The sequence below is a fragment of the Furipterus horrens genome, unplaced genomic scaffold (assembly GCF_987537825.1).
Source record: "Furipterus horrens unplaced genomic scaffold, mFurHor1.1.pri manual_scaffold_6, whole genome shotgun sequence".
NCBI lineage: Eukaryota > Metazoa > Chordata > Mammalia > Chiroptera > Furipteridae > Furipterus > Furipterus horrens.
In genome coordinates, this window is record NW_028327176.1 from 71,588,710 (window position 1) to 71,605,889 (window position 17,180).

Here is a 17,180-nt window from a genome sequence, read left to right on the forward strand (position 1 = left end):
CATGAAATGTAATAATATCCGTATCATAGGAATTCCAGAAGGGAAAGAAGAAGAGCAAGGGATAGAAAACCTGATTGAAAAACTAATGACAGAAAACTTCCCTAACATGAGGAGAGAAAGAGTCACTTAAGTCCAGGAAGCACAGAGAGTCCCAATGAAGAGGAACCCCAACAGGCCCACCTCAAGACACATCATAATTAAAATGGCAACATTCAAAGACAAAGAGAGAATCCTAAAAGCAGCAATAGAGAAACAACTAATAACATACAAGGGAGCTCCAATAAGGCTATCATCAGATTTCTCAGCAGAAACACTAGAAGCCGGAAGGGAATGGCAAAAAATATTCCAAGCAATGAAAAACAAAGGCCTACAACCTAAAATACTCTACCCAGCAAAGCTCTCATTCAAAATGGAGGGTGAAATAAGGAGCTTCCAGGACAAAAGAAGGCTAAAAGAATACATCTCCACCAAATCAGCAATGCAAGAGATGCTAAAGGGTCTGCTTTAAGAAGATAAAGAAACAGAGAGAGACAGAGAAGAACACGAGTACAAAGGGGAAAAATGACAATGAATGAGTACTTATCGGTAATAACCTTAAATGTAAATAGATTAAACGCTCCAATTAAAAGACATAGGGTAGCTGAATGGATTAGAAAGAATGACCACATATATGCTGTCTACAAGAGACCCACCTTAGAAAAAAAGACCTACACAGACTGAAAGTAAAGGGATGGAAAAAAGTATTTCAAGCAAATGGACATGAAAAAAAAGCTGGGGTAGCAATACTTATATCAGACAAAACAGATTTCACAACAAAGTCCATAAAAAGAGACAAAGAAGGGCATTTCATAATACTTAAGGGAAAAATCCATCAAGAAGATATAACCCTTATAAATATATATGCACCCAACTTAGGAGCACCCAAATATATAAGGAAAAATTTGAGAGACTCCAAGAAAGACATAGACAGCAACACACTCATAGTAGGGGACTTTAACACCCCATTGTCAGCAATGGACAGACCTTCGAAGCAAAGAAACACCAAAGATATTGAGGCACTGAACAACACTCTAGATCAAATGGACTTAGTCGATATATATAGAAGTTTTTACCCCAAAGAAACAAAATATACATTCTTCTCAAGTGCACATGGAACATTTTCAAAGATAGACCACATGGTAGGACATAAAACAAGCCTTAACAAATTCAAGAAAATTGAAATTATATCAAGCATCTTCTCAGATCACAATGGCTTAAGATTGGAAATCAACCTCAAGGGAAAAACTCAAAAACATTCAAACTCATGGAGAATGAATAACATGCTATTAAGTAATGAATGGGTTAACAATGACATCAAGGAAAGAATCAAAAAGTTTCTGGAAACTAATGATAATGAACACACAACAACCCGAAACCTATGGGATACAGGGAAAGCAGTCCTGAGAGGAAAGTTCATAGCAATACACGCCTACCTAAAAAAGCTAGAAGAATCTCTAATAAAAAAATTTAACCCTACAGCTACAAGAACTAGAGGAAGAACAACAAGCAAAGCCCAGATAAAGTAGAAGGAAATCATCAAGATCAGAGCACAATTAAATGACATAGACACTAAACTAACAATTCAAAAGGTCAACAAAATTAGAAGCAGGTTCTTTGAAAAGATAAACAAAATTGACAAGCCTTTAACTAGGCTCATCAAGAAAAAAAGAGAGAAGACCCAAATAAATAAAATCAGAAATGAAAGAGGAGAAATCACAACTGATACCACAGAAATACAAAGGATTGTAAGAAATTATTACGAACAACTGTATGGCAAGAAATTTGACAACCTAGAGGAAATAGACAAATTCCTGGAAACCTATAGTCTTCCCAAACTGAATCAAGAAGAAGCAAAAAGTCTGAATAGACCAATAACAGCTAGTGAAATTGAAGCAGTAATCAAAAAACTCCCTGCACACAAAAGCCCTGGACCGGATGGCTTACAAGTGAATTCTACAAAACATTTAGGAAAGAACTTACTCCTATCCTCCTCAGATTATTCCTAAAGATACAAGAAGAGGGAAGACTCCTAAACTCGTTCTATGAAGCCAGTATAACCCTAATTCCAAAACTTGGTCAAGACACAACAAAGAAAGAAAACTACAGGCCAATATCGCTGATGAACATAGATGCTAAAATCATCAACAAAATATTGGCAAACCGGATCTAGCAACACATTAGAAAGATCATACACCACGATCAAGTGGGATTCATCCCAGGGATGCAGGGATGGTTTAATATTCGCAAATCAATAAATGTAATACACCACATAAACAAAATGAAAGACAAAAACCACATGATCATACCAATAGATGCTGAAAAGGCATTTGATAAAGTACAACACCCATTTATGACAAAAACTCTCAGCAAAATGGGAATAGAGGGAGCATACCTCAACATAATAAAGGCCGTATATGAGAAACCTGAAGCTAACATCATACTCAATGGGCAAAAACCGAGAGCATTCCCCCTGAGATCAAGAACAAGACAAGGATGTCCGCTCTCTCCACTCCTATTCAACATAGTCTTGGAAGTTCTAGCCACAGCAATCAGAGAAGAAAGAGAAATAAAAGGCATCCAAATTGGAAAAGAGAAAGTAAAACTGTCATTATTTGCAGACGACATGATAGTGTACATAGAAAACCCTAGACTCCACAAAAAAACTACTCAACCTAATAAGTGAATTCGGCAAAATAGCAGGATACAAAGTCAATATTAAGAAATCGAAGGCATTTTTATACACCAACAATAAAAACTCAGAGATAGGAACTGAAAGAAAAATCTCATTTACCATAGCAACAAGAAAAATAAAATACCTAGGAATAAACTTAACCAAGGAGGTAAAGGACCTGTACTCAGAAAACTACATAACACTGAAGAAAGAAATTAAAGAAGATACAAATAAATCGAAGCATATACCATGCTCATGTATGGGAAGAATCAACATCATTAAAATGTCCATACTACCCAAAGCAATTTATAGATTCAATGCAATCCCTATTAAAATACCAGCAACATATTTCACAGACCTGGAACAAATACTTCAAAAATTTATATGGAACCTAAAAAGAGCCCGAATAGCCACAGCAATTTTTAGGAAGAAGAACATAGTAGGAAGAATCACAATACCTGATATCAAACTATACTACAAGGCCACGGTAATCAAAACAGTCTGGTACTGGCATAAAAACAGATATATAGATCAATGGAACAGAATTGAGAGCCCAGAAATAAACCGAGGTTCATATGGTCAACTAATATTTGATAAAGGGGGAAAGAACATCAAATGTAGTGAAAAGAGCCTCTTCAACAAATGGTGTTGTGAGAACTGGACAGGGACATGCAAAAAAATGAAACTAGACCACCAACTTACAACATACACCAGAATAAACTCAAGATGGATCAAAGACTTAAATGTAAACTGTGACACCATAAAAGTCCTAGAGGAAAACATAGGCAGGAAAATTTCAGATATCCCACGTAGCAACATTTTCACTGATATATCTCCTAAGGCAAGGGAAATAAAGGAAAGAATAAACAAGTGGGACTACATCGAACTAAAAAGTTTCTGCTCAGCTAAGGAAAACATCAGCAAGATAGAAAGGAAACCAACCATATGGGAAAATATATTCGCCAATGACATCTCAGACAAGGGACTGATCTCCAAAATATATAAAGAACTCATACGTCTCAACACCAAGAAGACAGACAACCCAATTAAAAAATGGGCAAAGGACCTGAACAAACACTTCTCCAAAGAGGACATACAGAGTGTCCATAGACATATGAAAGAATGCTCAACATCACTAGCCATCTGACAGATGCAAATAAAAACCACAATGAGATACCACTTTACACCAGTCAGAATGGCCATCATCAACAAATCAACAAACAACTTTTGCTGGAGAGGATGTGGAGAAATGGGAACCCTGGTGCACTGCTGGTGGGAATGCAGACTGGTGCAGCCACTATGGAAAAGAGTTTGGAATTTCCTCAAAAAACTAAAAATGGAACTGACTTTTGAATCAGCAATTCCATTGCTAGGATTATACCCGAAAAATACTGAAACACCAATTCAGAAGAACCTATGCACTCCAATGTTTATAGCAGCACTATTTACAATAGCCAAGTGCTGGAAACAACCTAAATGCCCATCTGTAGATGAGTGGATCAAAAAACTGTGGTACATTTACACAATGGAGTTCTATGTAGCAGAAAGAAAGAAGGAACTTCTACCATTTGCAACAACATGGATGGAACTAGAGAGAATTATGCTTAGTGAAATAAGCCAGGCAACAAAAGAAAAATACCTTATGCTGTCACCTATTACAGGAAACTAATGAACAACACAAACAAATGAGCAAAATTGAACCAGAGCTATGTAAACAAGAAGTAGACTAACAGTAACAAGGGGGGAGGTGGGAGGGAGAGAAGGGGGTAAGAAGGGGAAGGGTCTAGTAAAAAAAATGTATAAATGACCCACGGACATGGGCAAGTGAGTGGGGACTGAATGTGGGGGAAGGGAGGGGCAGGGTGCAGGGAAGCAAGAGGTGGAAAAACGTGAGACAACTGTAATGGAAAAACAGACAAAATTTTTTTAGTGGGGGAAAGATTAGAATATGAAGAATGGAAATGCCAGTTCAGTGAATATTAGGACAAAGATTTTCCTTCACGTTGTATATTTTTCTCCCTATCTGACCCCTCCAGAGTTTGGCATTCTAAGTAAGTAAGTAATGACATAAGTTTCTTTGCATAAATTAATAAGACTAGTTGTTAATAGAGGTTCCTTTTTTTTTTCTATTTTTTGACCAAGTCTTTGACTGGAATGTCAAGCCTAAAGGAGACATGCTTGGGCTCAAGTTATTACCAAAAAGCCCTGAGGAATTGGGAATGACTTTCAAAGGTAATAAAAGCCCGCGAGATAAAAGGCCTGATACCATGGTTGGTTGTGCGGTCCACAGCAATCTTTCCAGGGAAGGAACAGAGGTTGTTTTCCTGAAAGATGGCTAGAAGGGACCTTAAGGCACAATGAAAAACCAGAAAGACTTGGGAAGGACAGGTGTGTATAGGCAAGGGTGAATGCCAGGTATGTGGCCCAGCTTCTGTGCCCCGAAGAGCAGACTGAGGATCACCCTAAATGTTCCTTGGGTAAGTACCAGCAAAGCAGAACTAAAGATCATAAGTGATCATTTGCTGCTCTTGTTGTGTTTATGCAAATGAATAGGATAAATTAAAAATGGACTTAATGTAGTCCCTTTGATGACAAGGAGGGTAATCTTAGGGAGAAAAATCATTATTGAAGGAAAATCACAATGGTCAGTGGTGGACTGTAAAGTAGTGCAGCTAACCGTCTTAAAAGTTTCTTTTCATTTAAAATATGGTTTCACTTGAAAATTAAACCATGTCTGTGATATCATCAAAGATATTTAAGTTGCAGGCAAGTAGAATGTCAAGTGCCGTGCAACTGGATGTCTTCCCAATGGGACAGTCTTACAGATTTAGAGACTTGTTTGTGGGTTATGTTACATAAATTAACGTGTGTTTTCTGTTTTCAAAGGGCATAAGCCTATGACCGCATTATCTGAATGATTGTCTGTATGTATAAGCCTCACTTAATCCTCTCTGCAGCGCTGCCTCCTGAGACTCAACAGTTTGGCTGAACTAAATGGCTGGGTTGGTGAAGAACGGGGAGGTCTGTGGGCTTCACTTTAAAACTGGTTTCTCTTTTCTATCCTAATGTCTTGGACAGAAAGAACCCAGAGGTCTGAGAGGGGGGAAACCTAAACTATTTCCCTCAGCCCAAACTAAGTATAATGGGCAAAAGGGTTTTGGACAGGTGAGATGTGCCTAGCACACCTTCCTCCAAAGAAGCCCTTTTTTTCTTTTTTTCCCCCTAATGTGGAACATTGAAAAATTAATCCCTGCATTTTGTCATCTAGTAGTTATGGATTGAATAATGTCTTTTAACCTTTTTTGCCAAATCTGTTGCCCCCAGAACACAACAAGAATGCCAGCCTGTTAAACCAAGCACGCCGTTGTCCGGAGACAGCCAACTGACCTGGAGTCTGCACGATCCTTCCCCATGTGGGAAGGCCACCCTCCCCTCCACACCTCCACTCTAATTAGGAATTTCTGGACCCAAGGGTAGGTAGGACGACAACCATGTCCAGCTTGAAGCAGCTAGAGGAGCTTGAGACCTTCGCCCATTGTCCTTTACAAGATTACAAAGGGTCTTAATATCTGAGAGGAAGTGATAGTTATTTTTTATTGTTAAAATAATTAATTAATCACCTATTTACTAAAAAAAAAGAGAGAGAAGAAGAAGAATATATGAAAGGGTGAAGCAGGAAAGCTTGTATGTAGGAACCATGGGTATGGAATTGGGGGGGAATTGCTGGGGGAGGGAGATGCTGGGTGGAGGGGAGTAAAGGGGAGAAAATTGGAACTATTGTAACAATATAATCAATAAAATACATAAAAAAAAAAGAAATATCAATACCCAAGGAACAGATACCAATGATCATTTCAATAGGTGCAGAAAAAGCATTTCACAAAATTCAACACCATTTTATGATTAAAAAATATATAAAGTAGGAATAGGAGAGAATTTAACCTAATATAAAACATCTTCAAAAACTTAAAACTAACATTATACTTAATAGTGACAAAGTAAATTCTTTTCCAGTTTCTTTTCAGTAACAAGACAAAAACGCCCTCCTCACCTCTTCTAGTCAACATTGTATTGAAGTTTCTAGCCTGTGAAATAGGGAAAGAAAAAGAAATAAAAGGCACCCAGATTGGTAAAGAAGTAAGACTAGCTCTGTTTACAGAATATATGACCTTGGTTGTAGAAAAATTTTAAATTACTAAAAAACTATTGTAACTGATAAATGCATTTATCAGGTTTGCAGGATAGAAGATCAATCAATATACAATAATCAATTACATTTCTATATTAGCAATGAACAACTGAAAATAAGAAAGCAAATTTATCAAATGGAATTATACAAAGAGGGATAGCATTAAGAAAGAATAAAATACTTAGGAATAAATTTAAAAAAAGAAGTGTAAAAGTTGTACTTTACAAAACTGAAAATCATTGTTAAAAGAAATTAAAGAAGACCTGAATAAATGGAAAGACTCCCATATTCACTGATCAGAACTTACCAGTGTTAAAATGACAACACCACCCTAAACTGATTTACAAATTTAGTGCAATGTCTATCGGAATCTCAGTTGACTTCCTTGTAGAAATTGACAAGACAACATAAAGTTAATATGGAAGTGCAAGTGACTTAGAAAAATCAAAACATTCTTGAAAAAGAAGGACAAAGTCAGAGGACCAACACTTTCCAATTTCAAAACTCACTAACAAAACTATGGTAATCAAGACAGTAACATAAGAAAAAATATATAGGTCAATGGAACAGAATTGAGAGTCCAGAAGTAAACTCATATTGGTGGACAAATGATTTTCAAAAAATTGGTGCCAATACAATTTAGTGGGGAAAGAACAGTTTTTTCAACAAATGGTATTGGGACAAGTGAACATCTACATGGAAAAGAATGAAGTTAAATTCCTATCACATACTGTATCCAAATATTAACTTAAAATAGATTATAGGCCTGTATGTAAGAGCTAAAATTATAAATCTCTTAAGAAGAAAACAAGTAAATTTGTGTGACTTCGGGTTATGTAGTGCTTTCTTAGATACTTATAGAAAGCATAAGCAACAAAAGGATAAAGAAAAAACAACTGCATCAAAATAAAAAACTTATTTGCTGCAAATGTTATCAGTATAGTAAAAAGGCATTACATAGAATGGAAAAAAATTTAAGTCATATATTCTAGAAGAGGATTGTGTCCAGAGTATGTATAAAGAACTCTTACAACTTAATAATAACCCAGCTGAGAAAAGGACACAAGATCTCAAGACATTTCTGTATAGAAGATACATAAATGGCCAATAGGCACATGAAAAAATGCTCAACATTATTAACAATCAGAAATTCAAATCAAAACTATACCATTTCATAAGCACTAGGATGTCTACAATAAAAAAACAAGGCAGTAACAAATGTTGGCAAAGATGTAGGGAATTTGGAACCCTCATATGTTGCTGGTGGAAATGTGAGATAGTGAGGCCACTTCGGAAAACATTTTGGCATTTCTTAAAAATGTTAAAAATAGAATTACCACAAATCCCAGAAGAAATTCCACTGCTATCTATTGAAGAGGAATGAAAATATAGGTCCATGCAAAAACTTGTAAACAGATTTTCTTAGCATTATTTATAATAGCCAGAAAGTGTAAAGAACTGAAATATCCCTACATCTATGTAAGGGAACGTTATTTGGCAGTAAAGGTAATGGAGTACTGATACCTGCTGAAACATGGATGACTCCTGAAAGCATTAGGCTAAGTGAAGGAAGCCAGTCACAATAGACCACAGAAACATTATGTTGTTCATATACATGAAATGTCCAGAATAAGGCAGATCACAGTAATAGAAGATAGATTAGGGATTGCTTTGGGCTAATTTGGGGGCAGCAGGCAGAGGGGGCATGGGGAAATTGCTGATGGTTTTATTTTGAGTTAATGAAAAAGTCTACCACTAGATTGTGAGATTTTGTTATGATTGCACAACTTTTAATATACTAAAAAAATTGAATTGTACCTTTTAAATGGGTGAGCTGTATGGTATGTGAATTATATTCCAATAAAGCTGTTATCAAAAATAGTGATGCTCCATTTTGTATTCCTGCCATCAGTGTACAAAATTACCATCACCCTGTTTAATGTTAATTAAAACAAGCTAAGAAATGTTCCAATTTGTTAAACTCAAACAGTGGTTCAACTGTAAGAGATTTTGCTCCCCAGTGGGCATTTAGCAATGTCTGGAAACATTTCTGATTGTCACTTCTGTGGTGGGGGGATGCTACTAGCCTCCAGTGAGTAGAGGCCAGGGATGTTGCTAAGCATACATACATAGGATATGTATGTATGCATACATACATAATGCATGGTAGTTCCCTATAACAAATAATTATCCAACCCAAAAGGTCAGTATTTTCAAGGTTAAGAAACTCTGGACTAGAAATAGCATCTTGTTTTAATTTATATTTCTTTGATTATTCATAAGGGTACATTTTTTCATATGTTTACTAATTAGTTATATTTTGTAAATTTTCTGTTCATATTTCTCATCAATTTGTATGAGTTTCTTATATTAGTAAGATATTAACTATTTACTTTATTTACTGTTTATTTTCTTCCAGTTGTTTTCTTGTAACTTTTAAGTTTATATTCACTATCAATATGTTTTTGTATGGTCAGACATCATTTGTTAATTATATCTCATCTAGCAAGTTCTTCCCCTATCTGCCTACCCCTCCTCCAATAATTTCATTTTTATTAAATTATTTTTTCTTAGTTTTATCTCTTCACATTTAATATTTTAAAATGCATATATAATGTATTATGAGATAATTTTATGAATTCTTTTTTCTAAATAGTAATGTCTGGTTTTCTTCCTTTTGAAGAAACATTTGGCTAACAGTGTATCCCAGGTTCAAGATAACCTTCAAAAAAGGTTAATGCAAGAGAGGGAATGTGTAATGACTCCTCATGTTCCTTAACAATAGAGTGCAAAGTAGTTAGGTGTTTCTAATTCACCTAATTTAGTACAAAGCATAGTTACAGATATCACTATATCAGTCTTGCAGAAATATATAAATAAATATCAAAGCTGGAATTGGACATTGTTTGCAGTTTGGGATTAATAAGTCATTACGTATTAATGAATTTTCTGATATAATCAAAGAGTTGGGGAAAGTGATACTATATGTGTGTACGTGGTAAGAAGGACAATATTTCTTTCTTTTTTTTTTTTTTCAGATTTAATGTGTTTTATTGATTAAAATATTACATTTGTGCCAATTTCCCTTCCCTCTGCTCCCCTCCACCGGGTGGCCCCCCTCCCTCCAGTTGTCCCCCCCTTTTAGATTATGTCCATTAGTTGTGCATACAGTTCCTCCCAATCTCTCTCCGTCTATTCCATTCCCTCCTACCATGATCCCCAATTCCTATATCATCTCCCTCCCTCTCCCCACTCCCCCTCCCTGTTGACCTCCCCCCACTATGCTTCCCTTACCCACAGTTCCTTTTCCACTCTCGTTGCCTGTTTCGTTTGCCTTTGTTTCATCTCCCTAGCTTCTGTTTTTTAAACCAGTCCCTTTAACATCTCATATAACAGTGGTTTGGATCTAATGAACTCTTTCAGTTTTATTTTGTCCTGGAAACACTTTCTCTGTCCTTCTATTCTGAATGACAATTTCGCTGGATAGAGTATTCGTGGTTGTAGGTTTTGGATTTTCATTACTTTGAATATTTCTTGCCAGTCCCTTCTTGCCTGTAGTGTTTCCCTTGAGAAGTCAGCTGATAGTCTAATTGGGACCCCTTTGTACATAATTCTTTTCTTCTCTCTTGCTGCTTTTAAGATTCTCTCTTTATCCTTAATTTTTGACATTTTGATTATAATGTGTCTTGGAGTGGTTCTCCCTGGGTCCAGTCTCTTGGGAACTCTCCTTGCTTCCTGGACCTGCATGTCTATTCCCTTCCCCAAGTCTGGGAAGTTCTCCTTTATTATATTTTCACTCAATTTTTCAAGTTCTAGTTCATCTTCCTCATTCTCTGGCAAACCAATGATTCTTATGTTGGGCCTTTTATAGCTGTCCCAGAGGTTTCTGATCCTCTCATTGTTGCTTCCTATTTCCTCTCGCTGCATTGGTTGACTGCTTGTTCCTTCTCCATATTCCAGTTTGTTGAAATGAACTCTGGATTCCTCACCATCTGTCTCGTATGTGGTTTTGTTCCTTTCGTTATGAAAGTTTTTCGCTTCTTTCATATCTTTTTCCTGCTCTTTTGTGAATTCTGTAAGCCACCTGATAACAATGGCCCAGAACTGAGCCTCTGACAGGTTTCTTATCTGTTCATCTGTCAGGTTCTCTATCTGCTGTCTGGTGAGTTGTGCCACCGGGATCTCTATATTTGTCTGCCACATTTTGACAGATGCGTTTTGTTTTCCTGGGCTGGCTGTCTGGGGCGGTGCCTGTGTACGCGTCACAAATTAGCGACCCGCCAGCGCCTGCCTGTCCGCGACCTATTTCGCAGCCCTGTGGTGCTTTCTGTGGGGGCGGGGGTCCAAGATGGATTCACACAGTTATTCAGCTAGGAGACCGGGATCCGTCCTCCCGCCCCCCTGGACCTCACTGTTCAAGGCGATGCTGCGGCTGCTCTCCCCAGCGCCGGAGTCGCGCACGCCAGGGGCTTGATTGGAGTCTCCCACGCCAGGGGCTTGATTGCCTCCAGGATTTTTCGCCGCCCCGCCCGCCGCTCCGCAAACGGCTTTGCCTTCTTTAACTCTTACCTGCCCAAATGGCACCGCTGGTTTATAACTTCATATGTTGGGCTTCCGTGTAGTTTTATTTTCTGGAATTTCTAGTTATCCTTTGTTTTGAAGTAGTTGTATTCCTCTATAGTTGTTGCGGGAGACCTAGCGTGTCCGTCTAAGCCTCCATCTTGGCCGGAAGTCCCCAGAAGGACAATATTTCTAATCAAGAAATTTAAAAGGGTCATTAGTTTATAACATAAATACAGACATTTTATGTGTCTCTGATAATCTATTGGTAAAGTGAATGACTGGGAATAAGTATAGATATCTTTCCACTATTGTACAGGTGGAGAATGAATTAGATTCTGCTCGTTCTGAAACAGAACTCCTCAGGAGTCAGATAACAAGCGAGAGAATCTCCATGCAGAGCCTAGAAGCTCTGGTGGTGGCCAGTGGAGACAAAGAATATCAGTCTCAGATAGCACTTCAAGAAAAAGAATCTGAAATTCAGCTTCTTAAAGAACACCTTTGTCTGGCAGAAAATAAAATGTGAGTTGGTTAGTAATATAAGAAAGCCATATTTCTTATATTTTTGGTACTTTATAGGTTAGTAGAATTTTAAAACTCTAATTTAGTATAATTTAAGTATCCATAATTTGCCATTAATTAAACTGAGGACCAGAAAGATTGTAATTTGCCTAAGATTTAGTACTTATCTCTATTATCTGTTTAGCTAAATTGACTTAAATAAGTTTAAGTTTCTCTGTTGATTGTTTCCAAAAGAGCTTTGATAGAATAGAATGTCTGATCTAAAATATTGTCTTTAGGAAATATAACCAGATTAGAAAAAAAAAAAAAACACTTCTGAAACCAGAAGAATTTTTCTGTTTATGTACCTATGTGGTATTGCTACCTAATCTTTCCATTTGTCGCACAGTTATTTCCTTATGTACCTATAATTGTACATACTAGGTACCTGGAAGAACTCCTGCACCCACAGACTACTTAAGACTTCCCTTAGATCATTGACTTTTGCTTCTGCTCCTGTTACTTATCTATTTTATTCATTCACTCATTTTACTTATTTATTTTATTTTTAATGACTTTATTGGGGTGACACCGGTTAACAAAATTATACAGGTTTCAGGTGCACAATTCTAAAATACATTGTCTGTACTCCCTATTGTGTGTTCACCACCACAAGTCAAGTCTTCGTATATCACCATTTATCTCCCCTATACTCTCTTCCACCACCACCACCCCTCCTCCCCGCAGCAATCATCACCCTGTTGTCTATGTCCATGAGGGCTTCTTCTTTTAGAATCCCTAGCACCATTGCAGCTTATTACATGACCTTAGCTGGAAGGTTGAGTAAGAAATGCCTACCTGAATAATGAATGTTCTATAATTAAACTTGGTCACCTTTCACAAAAAAACTGATGGGGACCCTTAGCCTCTGTTCTTATCTGTCTCATCTATAACACTTTTTCATCCAGCCTCAACTCTGCCCTCCTGGCTGAGCTTGGGACCTGGGAAATGATAGGAATCATGATCTCAGGAATCAATCACTCATAGGAGCCTCTTACTAATCCAAGTCTGCAAAGCCAAAACCAGTTTCCTTCAGACACTTTTTTCAGGTTATGTCGGCTGTCACTGAGTCATTCTTTTTAGTCACCACAACTGGGTTTTTGTGATACCTTCAACCAGTTCTGCAAGATCACTTTCTCAAGCTCGTAGGTGAAAATCTGCCTTAGTGAAGTATAACAAAACTCCCACCTTAAAGGGTACATTATGTTTTAGACTGGCTAATAAGTGCTATAGTTTAGAATTGGTAAGTATGATAAACTTTTGTGTTCTTAGTCTCTAAGTTTAAATTTCAGCAGTATATATAATGCAGTCCTGGAAGCAAGCAAAGAGGATAGAATGTTCTATACAAGCAGCATTAATCTCCATCATTATCTTCCTTATGATAGTATGCCTTGGTACAGGGTTTTTGTGGCATTGTTTAGGCCTGAAGAAGATCCTGTTAAAATAGAGTGTGTACAGGCATATCAAATTTAATTGTAAGTATACATAAAGCACTTGCTTGATTTAATATGTATAACAGACCATATTAATTATGGTGCTAGTGAATTCCAGTTTTGATTATTTGGTTATACTATTACTTTGCATATAATACTTCAAAGTACTTTTACAAAAATTATTTGCAGTAAATAGATAACATAGATAATATTACTTGGTGTAAACACAGGGAAACTGACACAGAGAAAGTCTAAGTAAAAGTAGGCTACTTTGTACATTTACTACATCTAAAGTTGGCATATACATCCATAAAAATAACAATTTGGCTGGGGTCAAGCTGAGAAAACATTGCCAACATGGTTCAGTGTACCCTAAGAGTCCTAGACATATTTTAAGTTTAATTAACTGTCATTCATATTCTTTATACAGGGCCATCCAGAGTAGAGATGTGGCCCAGTTCAGGAATGTTGTAACGCAACTGGAAGCTGATTTAGACATTACCAAAAGACAACTAGGGATGGAGCGCTTTGAAAGGTAAGTTGGTTTCTAAGCGGTATTTAGCCTGGGAAGCATTGTTTCTTAGATAACAACGGACTTTGATTATTCATAATGGTTGAGTTTTAAAGTATGAATTGAACTTCAGTTTTACCATAGTGTTGATAATGTCACTGGATATAAAGTTTAAAAACATCTATTTTAAACGTTTTTGCTTTAGGGAGAGGGCTGTGCAAGAACTTCGCCGCCAGAACTACTCAAGTAATGCTTATCATTTGAGCTCTACAATAAAGCCAAATGCAAAATGTCATTTACCAGAACGTGATCACCATCGATCTCCTGACCGAGGCCTAGATCGATCACTAGAAGAGTGAGTGGTTTAAGGATCCTTCTGTGGAACCATATAGCAATATATACAGTGAATTTTTGAGGGTGTAAGGAAACTCAGTTATAGTCTGTCATTAATAGTGCTATGTAAACATGATTAGATATGTAGATATGCTCACGTAAAATAAAGCATTTGATAGTTTCACATAAATATTCTAAAGTGAAAGATCTCTGTTTACATAAATTATATTTTTAAAATCTGATTTCCTTTTTATTTCTACATTGATTCTTAAGTTTAATTAATTAACTTTGATTAATAAATTATTGGTTAATTTTTATAGCACCAAAAAATATCTATGCCCTAGGAAAGCTAGTTTTTCAGAGACAATATTTTAGATATATTCCTATATGTCACAAATTTTATAAAAGTATTTTTATTTGGAAATAATTTCAAACTTACAAGAAGTAACAAATATAAAAATAAAATAATACAAAGGACATCTGTATACCTTTTACCCATACACACTACTGTTAAAATTTTACCCCATTTGCTTTTTGTGTGTTTATGGCACAATACATGTGCTGTCTCACATTCTCACATTCTTGCACATGCTCCCTCTCAACATTTTTACAAAATAATCAGTAATTCCAGTTCCAGACCATCCTTGCAGACTTCTTCCATGCCTTCTTTATTCTATTCTGTATTTGAATGTCCTTTCTTCTACAGTGGGAACCTGACTCAACATCAGCAGTTACTCATTTACTCAATCCCAGAACACCTCAAAAATATTTCAAAATTTCTCACCTATGTCACTACAATAAACAGACCAACTTCTAAAAAAGTTTCTGGATCTGTTTGCAACTTTCCGTCCTATCCCTATATAATGCCTTTAGGCTCAGGTCTTGCAGGCATATACTTAAATATTGTGTTCGTAAATTACTTGGATTAATTTTTTCTTTCTCTGTGGTTATTGTATGTATGCATTTGAAGTAACATTAGATTTGTTCGTTTCAATTTGCTTTCATATTTTCACTTCTCCCCTTCCTAGTTTTTTCCTTGATTGAATTTAACTTTTGAGTATGTAAATTAATATGCTTTTAGAAGTCAATATTATGCAAAAGTAATACTCAAAGCCACTCTCTCTTATACACTTTCTATCCCACCTCTCCACTGAAAAGGGCTATTTTTGTGTTTTGGTTTCATTTTAAATTTCTAGTGTTATGGCATTGTGATTAGAGAATATTGTTTATAATATTTCTATTTTATGGAAACTGCTGATGTGTTTGTTCTTCATACTTTACTCGTCGTCGTCGGCAGCCGTCCGTCTCGAGAGACGATGGTGTAGCTTCTTAAGAGTCTATCTGCCCCGCCGAGAATGGCTGTGCAGTCCGACTCGGGAGTGACACAGTATCTGTCTCCTCCCGTGTTGAATCAACATCTTGCGATGACGCTGGAGTGTCCTCTCCAGTGAAGCTGAAGCTACAGAGCCTGGGCAGGGTGATATGGAGGGTCTGCTGTTGCCCATGCAGCAGACCCCCCCTCTCTTCGCAGCTGAAGGATCCAAGGGAAAGACGGAGTCAATACAGCTTGGCTTCAGGTGCGCCGCAGGAGTTGCCGGTGTTGACTACAACGTCAAACCGTCTTAGGGACTCCGGCTCTGGATTTTCTGTCAGGGTTTACTCCCTTAGCCTTTCCCCTGAAGAGGTATGCCGCAAGGCAGCGGAGGTTTTTTGAAATCAGAGTTTTCCTTCTCTGTTCATACTTTACTACATGATCAATTTTTGTGCACTTTAGAAGATACAGTCTTTCTTCTCCGAGTATAGAATATACATATCTAAAAGACTTACTTTTTCATTTTTATTTAGCTCTTTTATTTTGTTGCTTAATTTTTGTCCACTTGGTCTGTTTTACTAAGAATGTTTTTCAAATCTATTATTAGTATGTTTTTGTTTCTTCTTGTATCTTATAAATGTTATTTTCTATATGTGGTTTGTAGTTTTATTTGTTACAAAGATATTCTGAACTATCATATCTTCATTGTGGAATGTGCTCCTCTTATGAAGTCCTTTTTGACACATTTAATTTTTTGGAGGGGTAGGGGCTTGGCATCTACTTTGTCTGTTATAATAGTTGAAACTCTTATTTATTGTCTTCGTTGCTTGGTAAATCTTTGTCCAATTCTTTACTTTTTAGCTTTTTTGAATTGCTGCATTTTAAGTATCCTTATATATAGTATGGATTTGAGTTTTGCTTTATGACCCATTTGAAATTCCTTTTTGAAATAACAGGTAAGTTAAGCTCCTTCACAATATTGAGATCACTGTTAAATTTGGTCCCAACTCTGTCATATCATCTGATGATACTTGTATTTATTTGACATTTACTGTATTTCTTTCTCAATATGTTTATTCTTCTTTGCTGTTGAACATTTCTTTTGATATTCAGGAAGGTGTGTGTTTGTTATAGTGGTTACTATTAATTAGTATTAATACTTCCAATGGTGCCCTTAATCCTCTTATTTTTCTTTTATTGAATTTATTTGGGTAATATTGGTTAATAAAATTATATAGTTTTCAGGTGCACAGTTCTATAACACATCACCTGTACATTGAATTGTGTATTCACCACCCCAAGATAACTCTCCTTCCATCACTATTTATCCCCCCATACCCTCTCATGCATCCCCCAACCCCCTTTCTCTCTCGTAATCACCATACTCTTGTCTGTGTCTATGAAGGTTTCTTTTGTTGTTGTTTTTGGCTTAATCCCTTCACCTTTTTCACCCAGCATGGCAACTCCACTCCCCTCTGACAGCTGTCAGTATGGTCTCTATCTATGAATTTGTTTCCATTTTGTTAGTTTATTTTGCTCATTAGATTCCACGTATGAGTGAAATCATATGT

General features: G+C 36.6%; 1 protein-coding gene across 1 annotated transcript in view; it reads left to right on the forward strand.

Moving 5' to 3' along the window:
- The window catches only part of TSGA10 (testis specific 10), a 113,586-nt gene extending 99,263 nt beyond the window's left edge, over positions 1-14,323 (forward strand). The window contains exons 13-15 of the mRNA XM_090280340.1: positions 11,779-11,981; positions 13,884-13,988; positions 14,170-14,323. Coding sequence (XP_090136466.1) covers positions 11,779-11,981; positions 13,884-13,988; positions 14,170-14,323 — 462 coding nt within the window. The remainder of the gene's footprint in view (positions 1-11,778; positions 11,982-13,883; positions 13,989-14,169) is intronic.
- The last annotated feature ends 2,857 nt before the right edge of the window (positions 14,324-17,180 follow it).